Here is a 14,759-nt window from a genome sequence, read left to right on the forward strand (position 1 = left end):
TCTTCAAAACGTTCTACTGAATCGTTCATCAAGCCGTGCTCTAACGTGTTCATTGTATGAAAAGGTGATTAATTTTCAGGTCTATGAACATTACTTCTAAGGAAAATTGCTACATGTATGATCGAGGCATGGTGTCATCCACTCTTTCTACAAATCTCCCCTATCCGTAGATGTAGCAGAACGGGCCATCAAGCGTGTTCACGGCATCAGCGATAGTGATGTTCGGCATACCAACATATCCCAAGGTCAGCGTGTCTTGAAGCGTGGCGTTACGGGTCGGTGGGTCGTTCCTGAAAGTAAGTGTGCCGGCGATGACCATCATTCTGTTGTCGATATCATGCATTTGCCAGGTCCACCAGGTACGGTCAATCATCGCGTGGTGGAAGTAAAAGCCAGGGTCGCCGGGCGAGACGGAAAAGTCCGATCCAGCATCGCCACCAACAGTGTAATGTCCTCCGTTGTGAACTCCTATATTACCATCCTCTTGGAAGGTCTGCATCTTCGACTGGAAACTGGCAACGTCAGGGAAGTTTTTGATGAGATTGCTGACGTTCTCGTCGCTCGTGTCCTTTGAGGCCTGCGTGTTGATGTCACGTTTGAGGCAGCGAGGATTGTATCCCAGGGCGTCAGCCTGAGGGTTGGGCTTGACGTCCCACCCATGGGATTGTCCGGGTCCAAGGTTGACGGTAAAGCTAGCAGAGGTTAACACATGATCATCATCGCTGGAATGCTGACATAAATCAGACTCACTTTTGGAAGGGTCCAGAAACGCAACCACCACCAGTCCCAGGTTGAAGAACCGTGAAACAGCGCGCCTCACTCGGAAGGCAGTAGCCAGTTCTGTTGGCAACAAAGGCACCATCTCCGGACATACTCGTCGCACTTCCATCAAACAATGGTGACTTGGTTGGGTCATCGGCCCATCGTGGCCAGTTATAGTAAGGTTGATAACCTTTGTAGCCACACTCATTGCGTAGTGTCTGCTCGTAAGCCCAGGTGAAATACCTGTGCCAAGTGAGGAAGTTGCCCTATGGAAAATCAGCTTTGCAAAGTGTGTCAGAGGTCCGATGAGCGCACTGTTACGTGGATGTATGGAGTTTGTTGAAGGTGTGTCACCACAAAATCGTCATATCGGTTCCTCGCTCCAGAAGCAATGGCAGCTGGAGTCCTCGCGGGCTTCTTGGCTAGACATTTGACAGCGTCGATATAGTTCAATTTCTCCGACTTCGATAGTGTTGACCTGGAAGACATTAGCCAACTGGAATTCATATCTCAAAATTGTATACGAACCATTCCCGTCGAATAGCCACGTTCCTCAGTGTGCACTTTTGGGGATTCGGGTAGCCGTTCTGAGCCACATGAACTCCCAGATTCAACACTGCTTGAGCAGAGAGTAAATCGCTTTCCAAAAGAGTGGCATCGATGCTGCCCACTAGCGTTGCTACTGCTGCGATCACACCGGAGAACTTCATCGTCAGAATGAGATATCGCGTTCGCGTGGCGAGTTTATCGGCAAGGTAAGTTTTGAGCGGACTGACAAAAAGACAACGTCTGGTGACACCCGAATGAGACTATTCGGTTTCCAGCAGCTGAAGGGAGTAGCAGTCTTAAGCCTTTCTGGCTTGTGGAACAGAATTTGCGTGGCCCAAGTATTAGGTAGCGGAGAACTCCCCCTGCAAATGACTTGTATATTTACGGTTAGACGACCGTCCATAAAATAAGCAGAACCAGGACCAAGAGTACGGGCGATACCATCCAGGCCGTCTGATCAACCATCTGAAGGTCGAAAAAGACACGATATTCGGGAAATCTGTGCCGATGCAAGGATATGGGTTAAACTCAAAGTCTCAGGCCACAACTTGACGCACAAGGTTAATGGGATTGAGCGGTCAAGCCTCCTGATCTCATGTCAACTCAATACCATACCATACTAAGTATCTCTAACCCCTGGTTATCATCGGCGATATGGACGAAAGCCGTTGAACGAGCAGGGCATCAATCCTTCCTATCAACCTCTTCTAGACGAAGGGTTTACTATGGTTGTCAAACAATCCTCCAATCGGACCAAGATGATGGTGTGGGGCTCAGTATGTCATGTTGTCCTTTGCACCTTGCCAACTCAGCTAAGACTGGCTTCGTCATGATATTGCAGGATGATGTTGATGTTTACGCGCCCAGTAGGGGGCATAAGTGCTCGGTTTACGGAGTCTAACTTGCAAACTCATACAAGAGACGACACTACAGTGATATACACATGAGGGTTTACCTGGAAATCCAGTAGTCAACAAAAAGGTGGACGGTTACTACCGTGTCTGGCGCGATCCGAGATCTAGCGCGGCAAGCGGGCCCTCTGGAGGGTCTTTACTAGTGGATTTCTTTCAGATCCTTACTTGAATAAGACGCTTGAGCAAGGGTAGAGAATCGAGTTATGCCTGTTGTTAAGCGATTGGCGCCACCGCATACCAAATAGTGGTCTGTGGGCTTTTAAAATCTGCTCCAGAACTGTTGTAGACACCAAGCGACTGAATTGATATACAATCTTATGATCTGTCTGTTTCGTGGTGAACCTGTAACTGGGATTTTGAACACTTGGTGAATGGAATGTGGTCGAGGTACGAATTCATCCTACTGTGTGCGCGAATTAATACCCTTGGCACAGGATTGCGGCGTAGCTGCCCGCTCCTTCGTTTCTCTTGTTCCAACGTTACAAATTTCCGTCCTCTTAACTCCACAAATACTTGCAACTCCGAGGAGCAAGTTCGTAACTTGTTGAACATGTCTTTGAGAACGGTTCGCGCTTTCGAACTTGGGATACACGATCATGTATCACTATGCGTAACTCATAAATTGTAGATACTGGCTTCTTCGCCATGGGTTCTTCCGTTGACCTCTTCGTCAACGTGGAAGTAGTCAGACAATAACAGACCCAAGCCAGATACCCTGCATGGATACAGGTTTAATGGTCGGATGCAACTAATATGGATCTTACTCAAGATAAGGAACATTACCAATCAGGTCAAAGTAAATAGAGTTCATTGGAGACTTGATCCTGCAAGGCTTATTGAGACGAAACCTTATTCTTCATCTATAGCTGCACGCCGAGAAACGCGTACGTCTTCCTTGATTGACGGACGAGGATCAAACGCCCTAATTGATGTGAAGTTATGCCTCAAAAGGCAAAGTAATAACCTTTCGAGAAGTCTATCCTATCCAGTTACTTGGTTAGCCCGATCTGATATGCCTTTCACAGTATACAATATCGGGTGAAACTTCCACTCGTTTCTGCACGGCCCTTCGATTTCATCTTCACTGCATGCAACGGCTTATTTCTATGAATGGACCGCTCGTACTGAGCGAGGCCCGGGATATATACATTTTCCTGACCGTAGATATGTTGCTTGTTTGATGCACAATTGTCGACGTTTCAACTGGGCCAACTCCATGTTTTGGCCTGGCGAAGATCAACGATATCACATGTGACTCGTGATGGAAGCCAACAACAGAATACTCCAGGCTGCAAAGTTAGACACAGTTGCTCATAGAGTTGTCCCTAGGTCTACACTCTTAAGCACTCTGGCGACCGTGCCAGTTCCCCAAAAGCCTGCTCCCGCATCCACAACAAATGCGCAAGTATATATAATACAACCTATTACAGAAACTTGCAACAACACTACAGTATTGTTACACAAGATTTAGCGACTAAACCTTTGTAACAAGTGATCGGTAAACGCCTGCCATTATCCAAAAACAGTTCTGATTTCTCTTTTCTCGACCCGGCTCCTCACAACCCCACGCCATCTGCACATCCGCGGAAGCTCAGCGCGGGAGAACAGAAGCGTCGGGTGAGGAAAGAGATGTCATCAATATGAAGGTTTCTTCTCTAGAGTGAGTATGGTAAGAAAGAAGAAAAATCAAGGGATGGCGGTGAGCGGAGCAGTGTTGGGAAGGTAGTGTGAATAATAACAATCAAGCAAGATAAAAGCGTGTAGTCATAATATATTCTATTTCATTAAATCTCATTTCACGGGCCTGTTTGGCTCTCCGTGCCGCTAATAATGTTTCCACAAACGCCAAAAGACAATGTTTCATCCCAACCTCTGTTCACCACCTGATCTTCTTGTCCTTGCCAATGAACTCGTCGATAATGTCCATGTAGTACTCCTTCAGGTCCTCCACCTTGGGCACATCATCGCTTTTGCTGTACAGATCGTATGGGTTGAACGCTCGGACAGCCTCCAGCATACGCTCATCTTTCTCGTTCATCATCCATCTGTACGCATTCTCCTTGTGCCATGGGTAGAAAGAGTGGTAGCGGATCATGGCAAGGCCCTCATCAGGAATGGTTGACTGCTCCTTCATGATGTGGTATAGGTACTCATCGTGTCCCCAGCTCAACATGACGTTGTCCATGCCGCAGCCTGGGACGTAGATGCCGTGTTCTGTGCTGTAGATCTCGTTGTTGTAGTCTGGGTTGTTCTTGAATGTATCGGGGTAGATGATTCGCTTGTCAAAGGCGCAGCCGATGGGGAATGTGTCACCGACTACGTCCCACTGGCCCTCGGCGTCGTAGAAGAAGAGGAGCTTGCCAAGATCGTGGATCAGGCCTGTGAGTTGCATCCAGCGGGGCTTCCCATCACGGCGGATGGCCTCGGCGGATTGGAGGAGGTGGTCAATCTGGGAGAGGGATGTATCGGGGTCGCTCTCGTCGATCAGTGTGTTGAGCTTCTCCATTGCCTCCCAGATGGTCATCTCGGCACGTGTCTTGCTGTAGAAGTGGTTGCGAGCCTTTAGGTTATAGGCCACAGTCTGCTTCTCATGCTGCTCGCGGTAGAAATTCTTGACACGGTCACATGCGTCCTCGTACTGCCTGAATTGTGTCTTGTCTTTCTCGGCGTCGAACTCAGATCGCTCGTAGATGTCCTTCTCTTCTTGTGTGGCGGTGCCGTTCTTCACCTTCATGGCAGCCTTGAGAACGTTTACATCGTCGATCAGGTCGGAAGTGGCCTCAAGGGCTGAACCATCGCGGTTGTTGAATGGCTCAGCCACATTGGGCTCCTCGAAGATGGCGCCTGGTGCCATTGTGGATAGAAAATATGGATTCGAGGTATAGAAGAAGAGTGCTGGCAAGAGTACGGTTGACTATGATATAGAGTATGGGACGGGGATGAGAAGTAGGTGATGATATGAAAGCCTTGCGTGAAGAATGAGAGATACTTATCCTCTTGTGCCTGCAGCACCTCTAACAAGATTCTTTCCAGGTTGAGCGGGACTTCCCAAATCACCCGAAGTAGTACCAGCCTGTAGAGGGTGGCAGATTTCTCACATCGCCATCATCCCTCTCCACTGTAATCCACTCAGAGAGGAGCCTCCACATTGTTGAGCCCAAAGGAGGTACAAAGATGATGCGGGGGAATTTTCGCCGCTGTCAATCGCACCCCGCAGTGCAGAAAAATGATTTGTGAATCTAGAAGTCGGATGGCTTTGGAAGCACGAGGATGGTGGTTGGCTGTCTGCGCTTCTAGATCGCATATTGTCGGGCAATTAATTCCGGCCGACTGTAACGTTATTCAAGTCGGGTAATTTTCGCCGTCGCCTTGCTAGGGACTGGTGCCGGAAGTTGGAAGTTGTGGGGAAGAGCTGTTCATCACACGGATGTGCCCCATGACGATGGCGAACCTGCCCGGTTTGGAGAGCACGTGATGCTCGGTCGGGACTTCCCCGACTCGTGTCGAAACGGTAATAGCGTGCTAGGCAACGTGAGGCTTGGCACGTGGCGGGGTACTCTGGTGGGGCAATCGGCTTTTGATTAGGAGACGAATCCATCAATTACATTTGACGTAGTAGTTCAGGACGGAAAATCAGTTGTTGTGCCAGAGGAAAGCGGCCGCTCAAACACTCGACTACATATACCTCAAACATCCTGAAGATGAACCCTTCTCTCTCCAATTTCATACTCAAAGCTACCCCTAACTACATTCTCAACCCAACCCCTGAAATGAATACCGCAATCCCCCTCAACACTGGCGCCACAATCCCTGCCCTTGGCCTGGGAACGTGGCAGTCTGCGCCTGGTGAGGTCAAGAAGGCCGTCGTCCACGCCATTGAATCGGGCTACAGACACATCGACTGCGCTTTCTGCTACCAAAATGAGGATGAGGTCGGCGAGGCGTTACAGGATGTCATCTCGCGAGGCATCGTGAAGCGCGAGGATCTGTTCATCACGAGCAAGCTGTGGTGCACATTCCACACTCGGACAGAAGAGGGTCTGCAGAAGAGCTTGGATCTGCTGAAGACGCCATATGTCGACTTGTACCTTGTGCACTGGCCAGTGCCCATGAACCCCAAAGGTGAGTTTAGGCCGTGTTAAGAGCTGAGCATCGAAACTGACATAAGCAGGAAACCACCCTCTCTTCCCTAAACTAGAGGATGGTGTCGCGCGCGACATTGACCACTCCACCACCCACATCGAGACATGGAAGGGAATGGAGAAGCTCATCCAAGAGCACCCCGAGAAGGTTAAGGCGATTGGTGTCGCCAACTACTCTGTCAAGTACATGGAGAAGCTGCTTGCTCAAGCCACCATCACCCCCGCCGTCAACCAGATCGAGAACCACCCGCTGTGCCCACAACAAGAAGTTTACGACTTCTGCAAAGATAAGGGTATTCACATCACTGCATACAGCCCTCTGGGCAGCACTGGGTCGCCTCTGTTCAAGGATGAGGATGTTATCGATGTCGCCAAGAAACACAGCGTTGGCCCTGCCACAGTCCTCCTGAGCTACCATCGTGAGTCTCCTGATAGAATGACCATCCGAGTAATACTGACTTTGCCCAGTCGCCCGTAACGCTTCCGTTCTCGCCAAATCCGTCACTCCGTCGCGCATCGAGGAAAACAGCAAGCTCATCACACTCGACGCCTCGGACATGAAGAAGCTCGAAGCCGTCCACAAGAACAAGGGCATCAACCGATATGTATACCCGCCATTCGGTGTCAACTGCGGATTCCCGGATAAAACCGAGGGTATCGATTTGAGTGGCTGAATTACTGGAGCGATTAAGTTATGAAGTCTTTGCGCATGAGCAGGAATGGGATACCCCCTAGATAGACATATTTATGATTTGGTATAGATACACCTTCTATCCTCTGTGCACTGATACATGCGTTTCGTGATGTACAATTTTCTCCTACGTTCACCATACAGGTCTCACATAACTTCTTCTATGAGTATTATCAGCTTTGATCAGACAAAGTGTTTGATTGGACCATAGAGAGCTATATAATCACGAAACACCAATTAAAGATTGAAGTCTATCTTGCTGACGACATATATAATACAATACAATCACCTCCCCATCCAACCTCCATCGACCGTAATAACCTCTCCACTTACATACGCACTTGCTGCACTCGCCAAATAAACTATCACACCCTTGAAGTCCTCGGGTGCGCCCCATCGTCCAGCCGGAATCCTCGCTAGGATACTCTCGGCACGCTTCTCATCCTGTATAAGCGCAGTGTTCATCTCAGTCGCGATGTACCCTGGCGCAACAGCGTTGACTGTCACGCCCTTGCTGGCCCACTCATTACTCAGCGCCTTGGTCAACTGTCCAACCCCGCCCTTACTCGCTGCATAGGCTGGCACCGTGATCCCGCCCTGAAACGTGAGTAGCGACGCGATGTTTATGATAGACCCGCGACGCTGTAGTGGCAGGTCATTTGGCTGCTCCAGCATGTGTGCGCCGACATCTCGGCATAGCGTGAAGACGGATGTCAGATTCACCTGGAGCACAGCTTCCCAGTCAGAGTCTGGGAATTGGTGCGCAGGATGTCGACGCTGGATGCCGCCGCAGTTGAGCAGGATGTGGATTCTATGGCCGTCTTTCAGGACGGCAGGGACCAGATTAGAGACGCTGGATGAAGAGGAAAGGTCGGCGGTGTAGATTGTTGCTTTGCGGCCAAGTTTCTCAATGGCTTCTTTTGTGGATTGGTTGGAGGTGTCGCGCTTGAGTGCTGTTAGTTGAGGTCTCTGGGTGGATGGAGAGGTCGGGTTACCTGGACGAGGAGGATGTCTGCTCCTGCTTCTGCGAGGGCAATTGCCATAGACTGACCAATACCCCGTGTACCGCCTGTTACGAGGGCGGTTTGGCCCTCGAGGGAGAATAGCTGCTGTACTGAAGTCATGTTGTCGTGTTCAGACTTTGTTGTCGGTGCTCGGAATAGTGTTGTTGTAGTTCGGAACGGAAGTGTGTATACAAAGAACTGTTCTCTGGCTCTGAGCAACAGATGTGTAAATTAGTTGGAGGATAGGAACTAGAGTATCTCCCTCGACAAAGGTTTCAAGGTTTTTGGGACGCGTTATTTCTCAGCCGCGTGATCTAAAACGTCGACCTCGCTCCACGTTCGGAAAGCTACCCCACCACTAGATCGGCGTTTGAACCAGCGGCATATCAAACGCCGAACTAGGAATTCTTCTCCATATTCTACAGAGCTTCTGGGGAAAGGTCGCCGAGCGCATGGCGCATAATAGCTCTCGATAGGTCCCATGAGACAGTTTCGCTCTTCTTTCATTTCGCTTCAATTCCACTAACGTCGACAACAATTGCACGCGTTGAGCTTTATTGTTCCTAATTGTAACATTCGAGCTTTATGACCCACATCTCGCGACCCTTCAGTCAGCCTAAACATACTTGATTCTTAACCACACAACACCATGACTGCAGAAGAGAACCCCAATCTCGCGTCGAACGCGAAGCAAATTCGCGCCTCGGTTCTTCACGGCGCGAAAGACTTAAGGATTGTAGGTCAACAGAAACCTCAAAACTACAATGATATTGCTGACACCACCGCAGGAATCGCGCTCCATCTTGCCCCCATCACCAAATGATCTCCAGATCAGTATCCGCAGTACCGGCCTCTGCGGCTCAGATTTACACTACTACCGACACAACCGCAACGGCGATATCCTCGTCTGTGAGCCCTTGTCGCTTGGTCATGAATCTGCTGGTATCGTAGTTGGTGTGGGTTCCGAAGTTCAGAACTTCAAGATCGGGGACAAAGTCGCGCTTGAAGTTGGCTTGCCATGTGAAAAGTGCGAGAGGTGCAAAGAGGGAAGATACAACATCTGCAAGGGCATGAGGTTCCGGAGTAGTGCTAAGGCGATTCCGCATGCGCAGGGAACGTTACAGGATCGTATCAATCACCCAGCAGCTTGGTGTCATAAGTGAGTTCAGAACGGGTCTTGAGGGTGCGACTTTGCTGATCCGTATAGGCTGCCCGAGGACATGTCGCTGGATTTAGGTGCGCTTCTTGAGCCGCTGAGTGTAGCAATACAAGCTTCGAAGCGAGCGCAGCTTGCAGCAGGAGCAACGGTGCTTGTGTTTGGAGCCGGTGCGGTCGGTCTTCTAGTAGCCGCCATGGCCAAAATCTCCGGTGCTGGCACTGTGGTCATCGCTGATATCGACGCTGGCCGAGTGAACTTCGCCGTGGAAAACAACTTTGCAGATCGAGGTTTCACGGTGCCTATGAAACGAGGGAACACGATAGAAGAGCAGCTCGAGATTGCGAAGGAGATTGCAGCAGATATTGGAAAGACGAAGAAGGGAAGCAGTGGAGAAATTGGCGAAGTGGACGCTGTTTTTGAGTGCACTGGCGTGCCCTCTTGTGTACAGGCGTCAATCTTTGTAAGTTCAAGCACGTTGCTGGAACGAAACAATAGTTAACAAATACCAGGCGATACGACCAGGCGGAAAACTTCTACTCATTGGCATGGGAACACCTATCCAAACACTTCCCATCTCCGCCGCAGCTCTCCGCGAAGTTGACATCCTCGGTGTCTTCCGATACGCCAATACATATCCCATTGGCATCGAAGTGGTTTCGAAAAAAGGAGTAGACTACCCAGACTTTTCCAAGCTGGTAACACACAGATACAAGGGATTGGACGCTGCGGTAGAAGCTTTCGAGATGGCCGGGAAGACGAAAGACGACAGCGGTAATCTGGTTATCAAGGTTGTGCTTGAGACTGGGGAGGATTTGTAAGCTTTTCATCAGGCGTTAGCATTTGGGAAGGCGAATTTAGAGTGTTCATAGCTGTAGTTATCCTGAACACATTTGTTGATGCACTGTAAGCAAATGTCTACAATCTTCAAATGACGTAATCAGGGTACTTATGCTTTTTGCCTGCATTTACCCTTCGGACGTTTTGACCATCGCTTAAACCTTCTCAATAAGGCTTCGGATGCTGATCTCGGGTGTTGTCGAATTTTCTCTCCCGTTCCAACACCTGCCCTTCGTGTGCATGCTCAAGCCACGCGCCATAGCCGTTCCGAAGGTAGTGCAAGGCGAGTTCTAGGATGCGTGCGACGGGGAGAATTACCCTGTTTATCACCCTCAACCCCTCGACCCACTCGTACCCCACAATTGCGCTACAACACCTGCAAGTCAAAACCGCGATGTTCGTTGTGCTACTCAATTGAAGTGCCGAGTCCTCCCCAAGATTCGATTCCGATGGTAACACGTGTGTCAGTTGTTAGGCACCATGGGTGCACTTGTTGGGATGCGGTTGATGGAAGTGCGAGGACACGTCTTCTAAGTAGGTATTATGGGTGTTTGAAAGGCAAGCTTGGTGTGAAAGATGAGTTTGACATCCTCATGTTAACGCGAAATTAAGTAGCAACTCTGAAAGATACCTTACGCTGTAGCACCCTTTCCAACGCCTCAATCCTACGACTAAACAACTCGCAATAGCCAAACATACGCGCAGATTCTAGATCACCGTCTCTTGCTTGTATTACGCGGACGATTCTCTTCGCCGTACGCCAAACATCGACTTGGTAGCGTTACGCCAAATCTAAGAGAAGTTGCACAAGCGAAGGAGAACCTCGAGCCACGAGGCGTCAAAATCCACACTGAACGACCAAGGCGATTGGAGTTTGCAGGCTCATGTTTTGGGACACGCCGTTGAGCACAGTACTGAGTGTTATATGCATCTCGCTGTTGTCTTTCCATTTGTGTATATGGCAAAGCTGCTATTTGGAGGTACCTGGTGATCAATGAACGTCTTGAACATATTGACAGATGAGGAACACAGCACAATGACCACATAAAGAAACGAACGGTGCCAGTATATCCTGCATCGCCCGCCATCCCGACATCAAGGCAATGTGTGAGTTGACCCTACCACTTTCGTGCCTCGTACCTCAACACCTACAATCACACAGTAAATGACTGTATTGGATTCCTCTCGATCTTCCGCTTCCAGACAAGCAATCATCACGTTTTTTTGTCCCATTCGCTCAGTTCTTCACTGCCGTCCTCGTCGACTGCAGCATCCACAACACCAGGCTGGTGCCATGTTTCGTCTCCGCCGAGACCAAAGCCAAGGTGCTCCCCAAAGTGCAATCCGTTGTAGCGTTCCGTGTTATAGCCTTCGGCATTGCAACTCTCAAGCCTCGTGTAGTGAAACACAGGATGTGGATAGTAGAGTCAGTGCCATCGAGTTCTACGACAGCCAGACTACCTACTTCTACCACCGGAACCGATGGCTCGTTAGTAGTCAATGAGAATCCGACGATGGCACTGCTGAAGTCTCATCTCTCGTCTGGTATTCGTCACATAGAACCGCGTCAGTTTAAGGATGTGGTCCCAGAAACTAGAGTTTCACGAGTAGTACTAAGACAGCGAGAATTGAGGTGACGGTTCACGACAGTCCAAAGTCGGAGATGATCATCAAGTTTGATCGAGGAACGAGTGAAGACGACAACTGCACCTACTGAGGAGCGAAAGTATTGCGAACCCTATATGAAGACCTCTCACTTACATCATTAAAGGTTTGCGGGTAATGTTCGAGTGGTATCTTATCCTATTCTCAGTATTCTGTGTTTACTGTCCCGTTCGTCTTACCTTTCTGCACATTTCTATACGCTTCTTTCGTCCTTCTACCAGGCCTTGCATCCAAGCGCCCTGTACTTGGTGCTTGTGTTTGTCGTCTATATATCGTTTCTGCCAACTGACATCACTACATCTGATAACGTTTATAACACCAAATGTAGATATCCCATGTCACTAACGAAGAACGTCGCAGAAGAGTTTTTGAAGAGGCAAATTCGGCGAGCTTGGGGATGTGTCATGACGATTCATTGCTGAGTATATTCATGTTAATGGCATTACAATGAATGTAGTTTCTTACGTACGCCATTTGGATCGTGAAGTCTATTGGTATCTCGAGCACTTCCAACCCATCATCTAGCCTTCGGCCAAATCCAAACTCCCCTTCCCAACTGTTGAAGGCGCCGCATCCGGACCCTTTTGTTGTCTCAACTTCTCCTCAAACTTGGCAAACTCCTTCAATGCAATCTCCTCCTCCTGGTCCAAAACCTGTTGCACACCCTTCACCTCCTCAATGTAGTGCATCAACATGCTCTCAATTCCATTCTTTAGTGTGACAGTACTCGAATCGCATGTGCGACACGCGCCTCGCAGCTTCAAAAGCACCTGTCCATCGTTGAAGCCGCGGAACTCAATATCTCCACCATCTTCCTGAATCGCAGGACGGACACGTGTATCCAGGAGTTCTTTGATCATGCCAATGACTTCGTCATCGTTTTCGTTGTATGCGAGGCTGTCAACGTCTGTTCCCTCCTGACCTTGTTCGCCGTCCTTGGCTGCTACGGTGTTGACAATTGCTTGGCCGCTCGTCAGGAACTCGTTGATGATGGCAAAGACTTCCGGCTTTACGTGCGCCCATGGTGTTGCGCTATCTTTGGTAACGGTGATATAGTCGACGCTTAGGAAGACCGATGTGACACCGTCAATGTTGAGAAGCTGTGCGGCGAGTGGGGAAGGATGCGGCGGTGCGAGTGTGGAGCGGGGATTGAGGTATTCGAGGAAAGGCGAGGACACCGATTCGGGGAGTACTCGTTGGTTGGGGTTGAATTTGAGGGCCTAGCATTGTCAGTACAACCATGCGAAGGTGAGTTCGAGGGTGAAAACATACGTCAGCGTTTGGCGTCGGCTCGGTCTGGATGAACATTGTCCGGCGCGCTGCTGCTACTACAACTGGGGAGGCGGTACTCAAGCCCCATGGCTGTACTCTAGGTCGGTGCTGGACGGGCGATGCTGTGATGGGTGACGATTTCTGATGTAGACATCTTGTGGCGACGCGTGCAGTCTTGGAGCGCAAGGAAGGTACGGCCCGGGAAAGGTTGCGCATAGCAGAGCGGGGAATTACTATTGAGGCCATTTTTATGTGATTCGTATAGTAATAGTTGGAGGGGAAACTGGAGTTGTCGCAATGGCAAAGTTTTGGGACCTCGGTCGCCAATATGACGTTGACGGTTGATTATTCAGCAATATTCCCAATGTGTAATTGGAAGTCGCGCGCCTCACTCCTTCCACTCTCTTCTCCCAATAACTTTGATGCGCCAGGTTATTTTCGAAAATCTGATATGTGTGTAATGGTACTCGTTCCAAGCTAGATATCTTCGAGGCGGCTCGAGTGATAGCCGTCTTTGCTCCATAGTCCACATCATTAATGCTCAACCAAAAGAACACAACGCAGGATGTATCTGATACCGATCGAAGTCGAGTTTCGGTTTATCTTCTCCTTTTGTCGTACTTCTAGATGCGCTATTTCCATAAAATCTCGAATACTTTCATCGTTTTATATATCTTCGAGCTCTGAAATACTTTCACAGCATTCCACATCCAATAATCCCATTTCAAGGACTAGTATTCTCACCTCTCGGTGAGATGAGACAAGACAACATCACAGACGCGTGGTCATCAAACTATCACAGGCAGCTGTGTTGATGGCTCGTAAAGCAAGGCCAGCAAGCAAGCCTATTCGAAAGATTCGATCAACTACGATCGTACTTTGTCACGCGTGGTCCAAACAGCGACCTGTTACGTTCTACTCAACCGTTGAGGACCTCGTCAGATTATTCCCCGGCAGAGTTATCTCGTCTGGAGTGAATCGGAGTTGTAGACCTCGAGGGCCTACGAGAAGAAGCCTAAAGTCTCATCGATAGTAGAGGCGGATACCAACGCATTAGATGACGTAAAACATGTCGCCTCGAATCTCAGCCGGTATGGTTTCCTATTCTACGTTATGTTTTTGGTCACGATATTACGCATAGCTTTGATCAAGAAAGACGTATGTTATCCCGACTCGGCCACAATTTCAACATCCTAAAAACCATACTCATTCCTATGTTATGAGAGGGTTAAACGTCCTAGGTTCAGACACTCCTTCTCTTGCAACTCTTCTATGTCTTGCTTTTTACTTTCTCTCGAGAGCCTCCTACTCCTCTTTCATCTGGTTAGACTGCGTATCAAGCTCGTCCTTTTCAATACCTAGATACGCGAAGATTCGGTTATAGACTGCTACAATACTTGACGTCTTCAGAATGAGACCCATGGTTCAAGCTTTAGCTCAACACATCTGTCGAATCAGATACATACAACACAAGAACAAGCTTGATTCTTCAACGCATTATATATGTTCGAACCCAACACCTTTACACACAGTAAAGACCAGCAAAGACACGGAAAGAGTGAAGTTCATACGCAACGCTCGCTTCAGCGTCTTCGAGCTGCCTTCATATATGTCCGTTGCCTTGTGTTAGATCGATGCTCCTTCACATCATTTAAAACACTGTCACAAGCCCTTCGGACGTGGTAAAGACGCTACGGGGTGACTGTATATCTGTCGCGCATCGGTTGTGGACTGTATAATCTAGCAGTGGAGGATGAATGACAA

General features: G+C 49.1%; 6 protein-coding genes across 6 annotated transcripts; 2 read left to right on the forward strand and 4 right to left on the reverse strand.

The window, feature by feature from the left end:
- Positions 1-79: 79 nt before the first annotated feature.
- Positions 80-1,663, reverse strand: P153DRAFT_421905 (Di-copper centre-containing protein). The gene is made up of 4 exons (XM_033672337.1): positions 1,291-1,663; positions 1,078-1,240; positions 751-1,028; positions 80-692 (listed from the first exon to the last, which is right to left on the reverse strand). The coding sequence occupies exons 1-4, from the start codon at positions 1,470-1,472 to the stop codon at positions 161-163; spliced, it is 1,155 nt and encodes a 384-aa protein (XP_033525280.1). The 5' UTR covers positions 1,473-1,663; the 3' UTR covers positions 80-160.
- A 2,438-nt stretch (positions 1,664-4,101) lies between these two features.
- On the reverse strand, positions 4,102-5,079 carry P153DRAFT_287523 (DUF706-domain-containing protein; the record flags this gene model as incomplete). Its single annotated transcript, XM_033663540.1, has 1 exon — positions 4,102-5,079. One exon carries the CDS (start codon positions 5,077-5,079, stop codon positions 4,102-4,104), a length of 978 nt encoding a protein of 325 aa, XP_033525281.1.
- Positions 5,080-5,823: 744 nt separating this feature from the next.
- P153DRAFT_395301 (Aldo/keto reductase) lies at positions 5,824-7,136 on the forward strand. The gene is made up of 3 exons (XM_033671394.1): positions 5,824-6,347; positions 6,397-6,786; positions 6,836-7,136. Exons 1-3 carry the CDS (start codon positions 5,927-5,929, stop codon positions 7,039-7,041), a joined length of 1,017 nt encoding a protein of 338 aa, XP_033525282.1. The 5' UTR covers positions 5,824-5,926; the 3' UTR covers positions 7,042-7,136.
- Positions 7,137-7,244: 108 nt separating this feature from the next.
- Positions 7,245-8,235, reverse strand: P153DRAFT_430183 (NAD(P)-binding protein). The gene is made up of 2 exons (XM_033672824.1): positions 8,054-8,235; positions 7,245-8,003 (listed from the first exon to the last, which is right to left on the reverse strand). Exons 1-2 carry the CDS (start codon positions 8,180-8,182, stop codon positions 7,344-7,346), a joined length of 789 nt encoding a protein of 262 aa, XP_033525283.1. The 5' UTR covers positions 8,183-8,235; the 3' UTR covers positions 7,245-7,343.
- Positions 8,236-8,491: 256 nt separating this feature from the next.
- On the forward strand, positions 8,492-10,039 carry P153DRAFT_336901 (GroES-like protein; the record flags this gene model as incomplete). The annotated part of the gene is made up of 4 exons (XM_033665724.1): positions 8,492-8,798; positions 8,851-9,221; positions 9,270-9,681; positions 9,731-10,039. Exons 1-4 carry the CDS (start codon positions 8,712-8,714, stop codon positions 10,037-10,039), a joined length of 1,179 nt encoding a protein of 392 aa, XP_033525284.1. The 5' UTR covers positions 8,492-8,711.
- A 2,205-nt stretch (positions 10,040-12,244) lies between these two features.
- P153DRAFT_286904 (HIRA-interacting protein 5) lies at positions 12,245-13,241 on the reverse strand (the record flags this gene model as incomplete). The annotated part of the gene is made up of 2 exons (XM_033663495.1): positions 12,245-12,943; positions 12,996-13,241. 2 exons carry the CDS (start codon positions 13,239-13,241, stop codon positions 12,245-12,247), a joined length of 945 nt encoding a protein of 314 aa, XP_033525285.1.
- Positions 13,242-14,759: the final 1,518 nt, after the last annotated feature.

The sequence above is a fragment of the Dothidotthia symphoricarpi genome (genome assembly GCF_010015815.1).
Source record: "Dothidotthia symphoricarpi CBS 119687 unplaced genomic scaffold P153scaffold_7, whole genome shotgun sequence".
NCBI lineage: Eukaryota > Fungi > Ascomycota > Dothideomycetes > Pleosporales > Dothidotthiaceae > Dothidotthia > Dothidotthia symphoricarpi.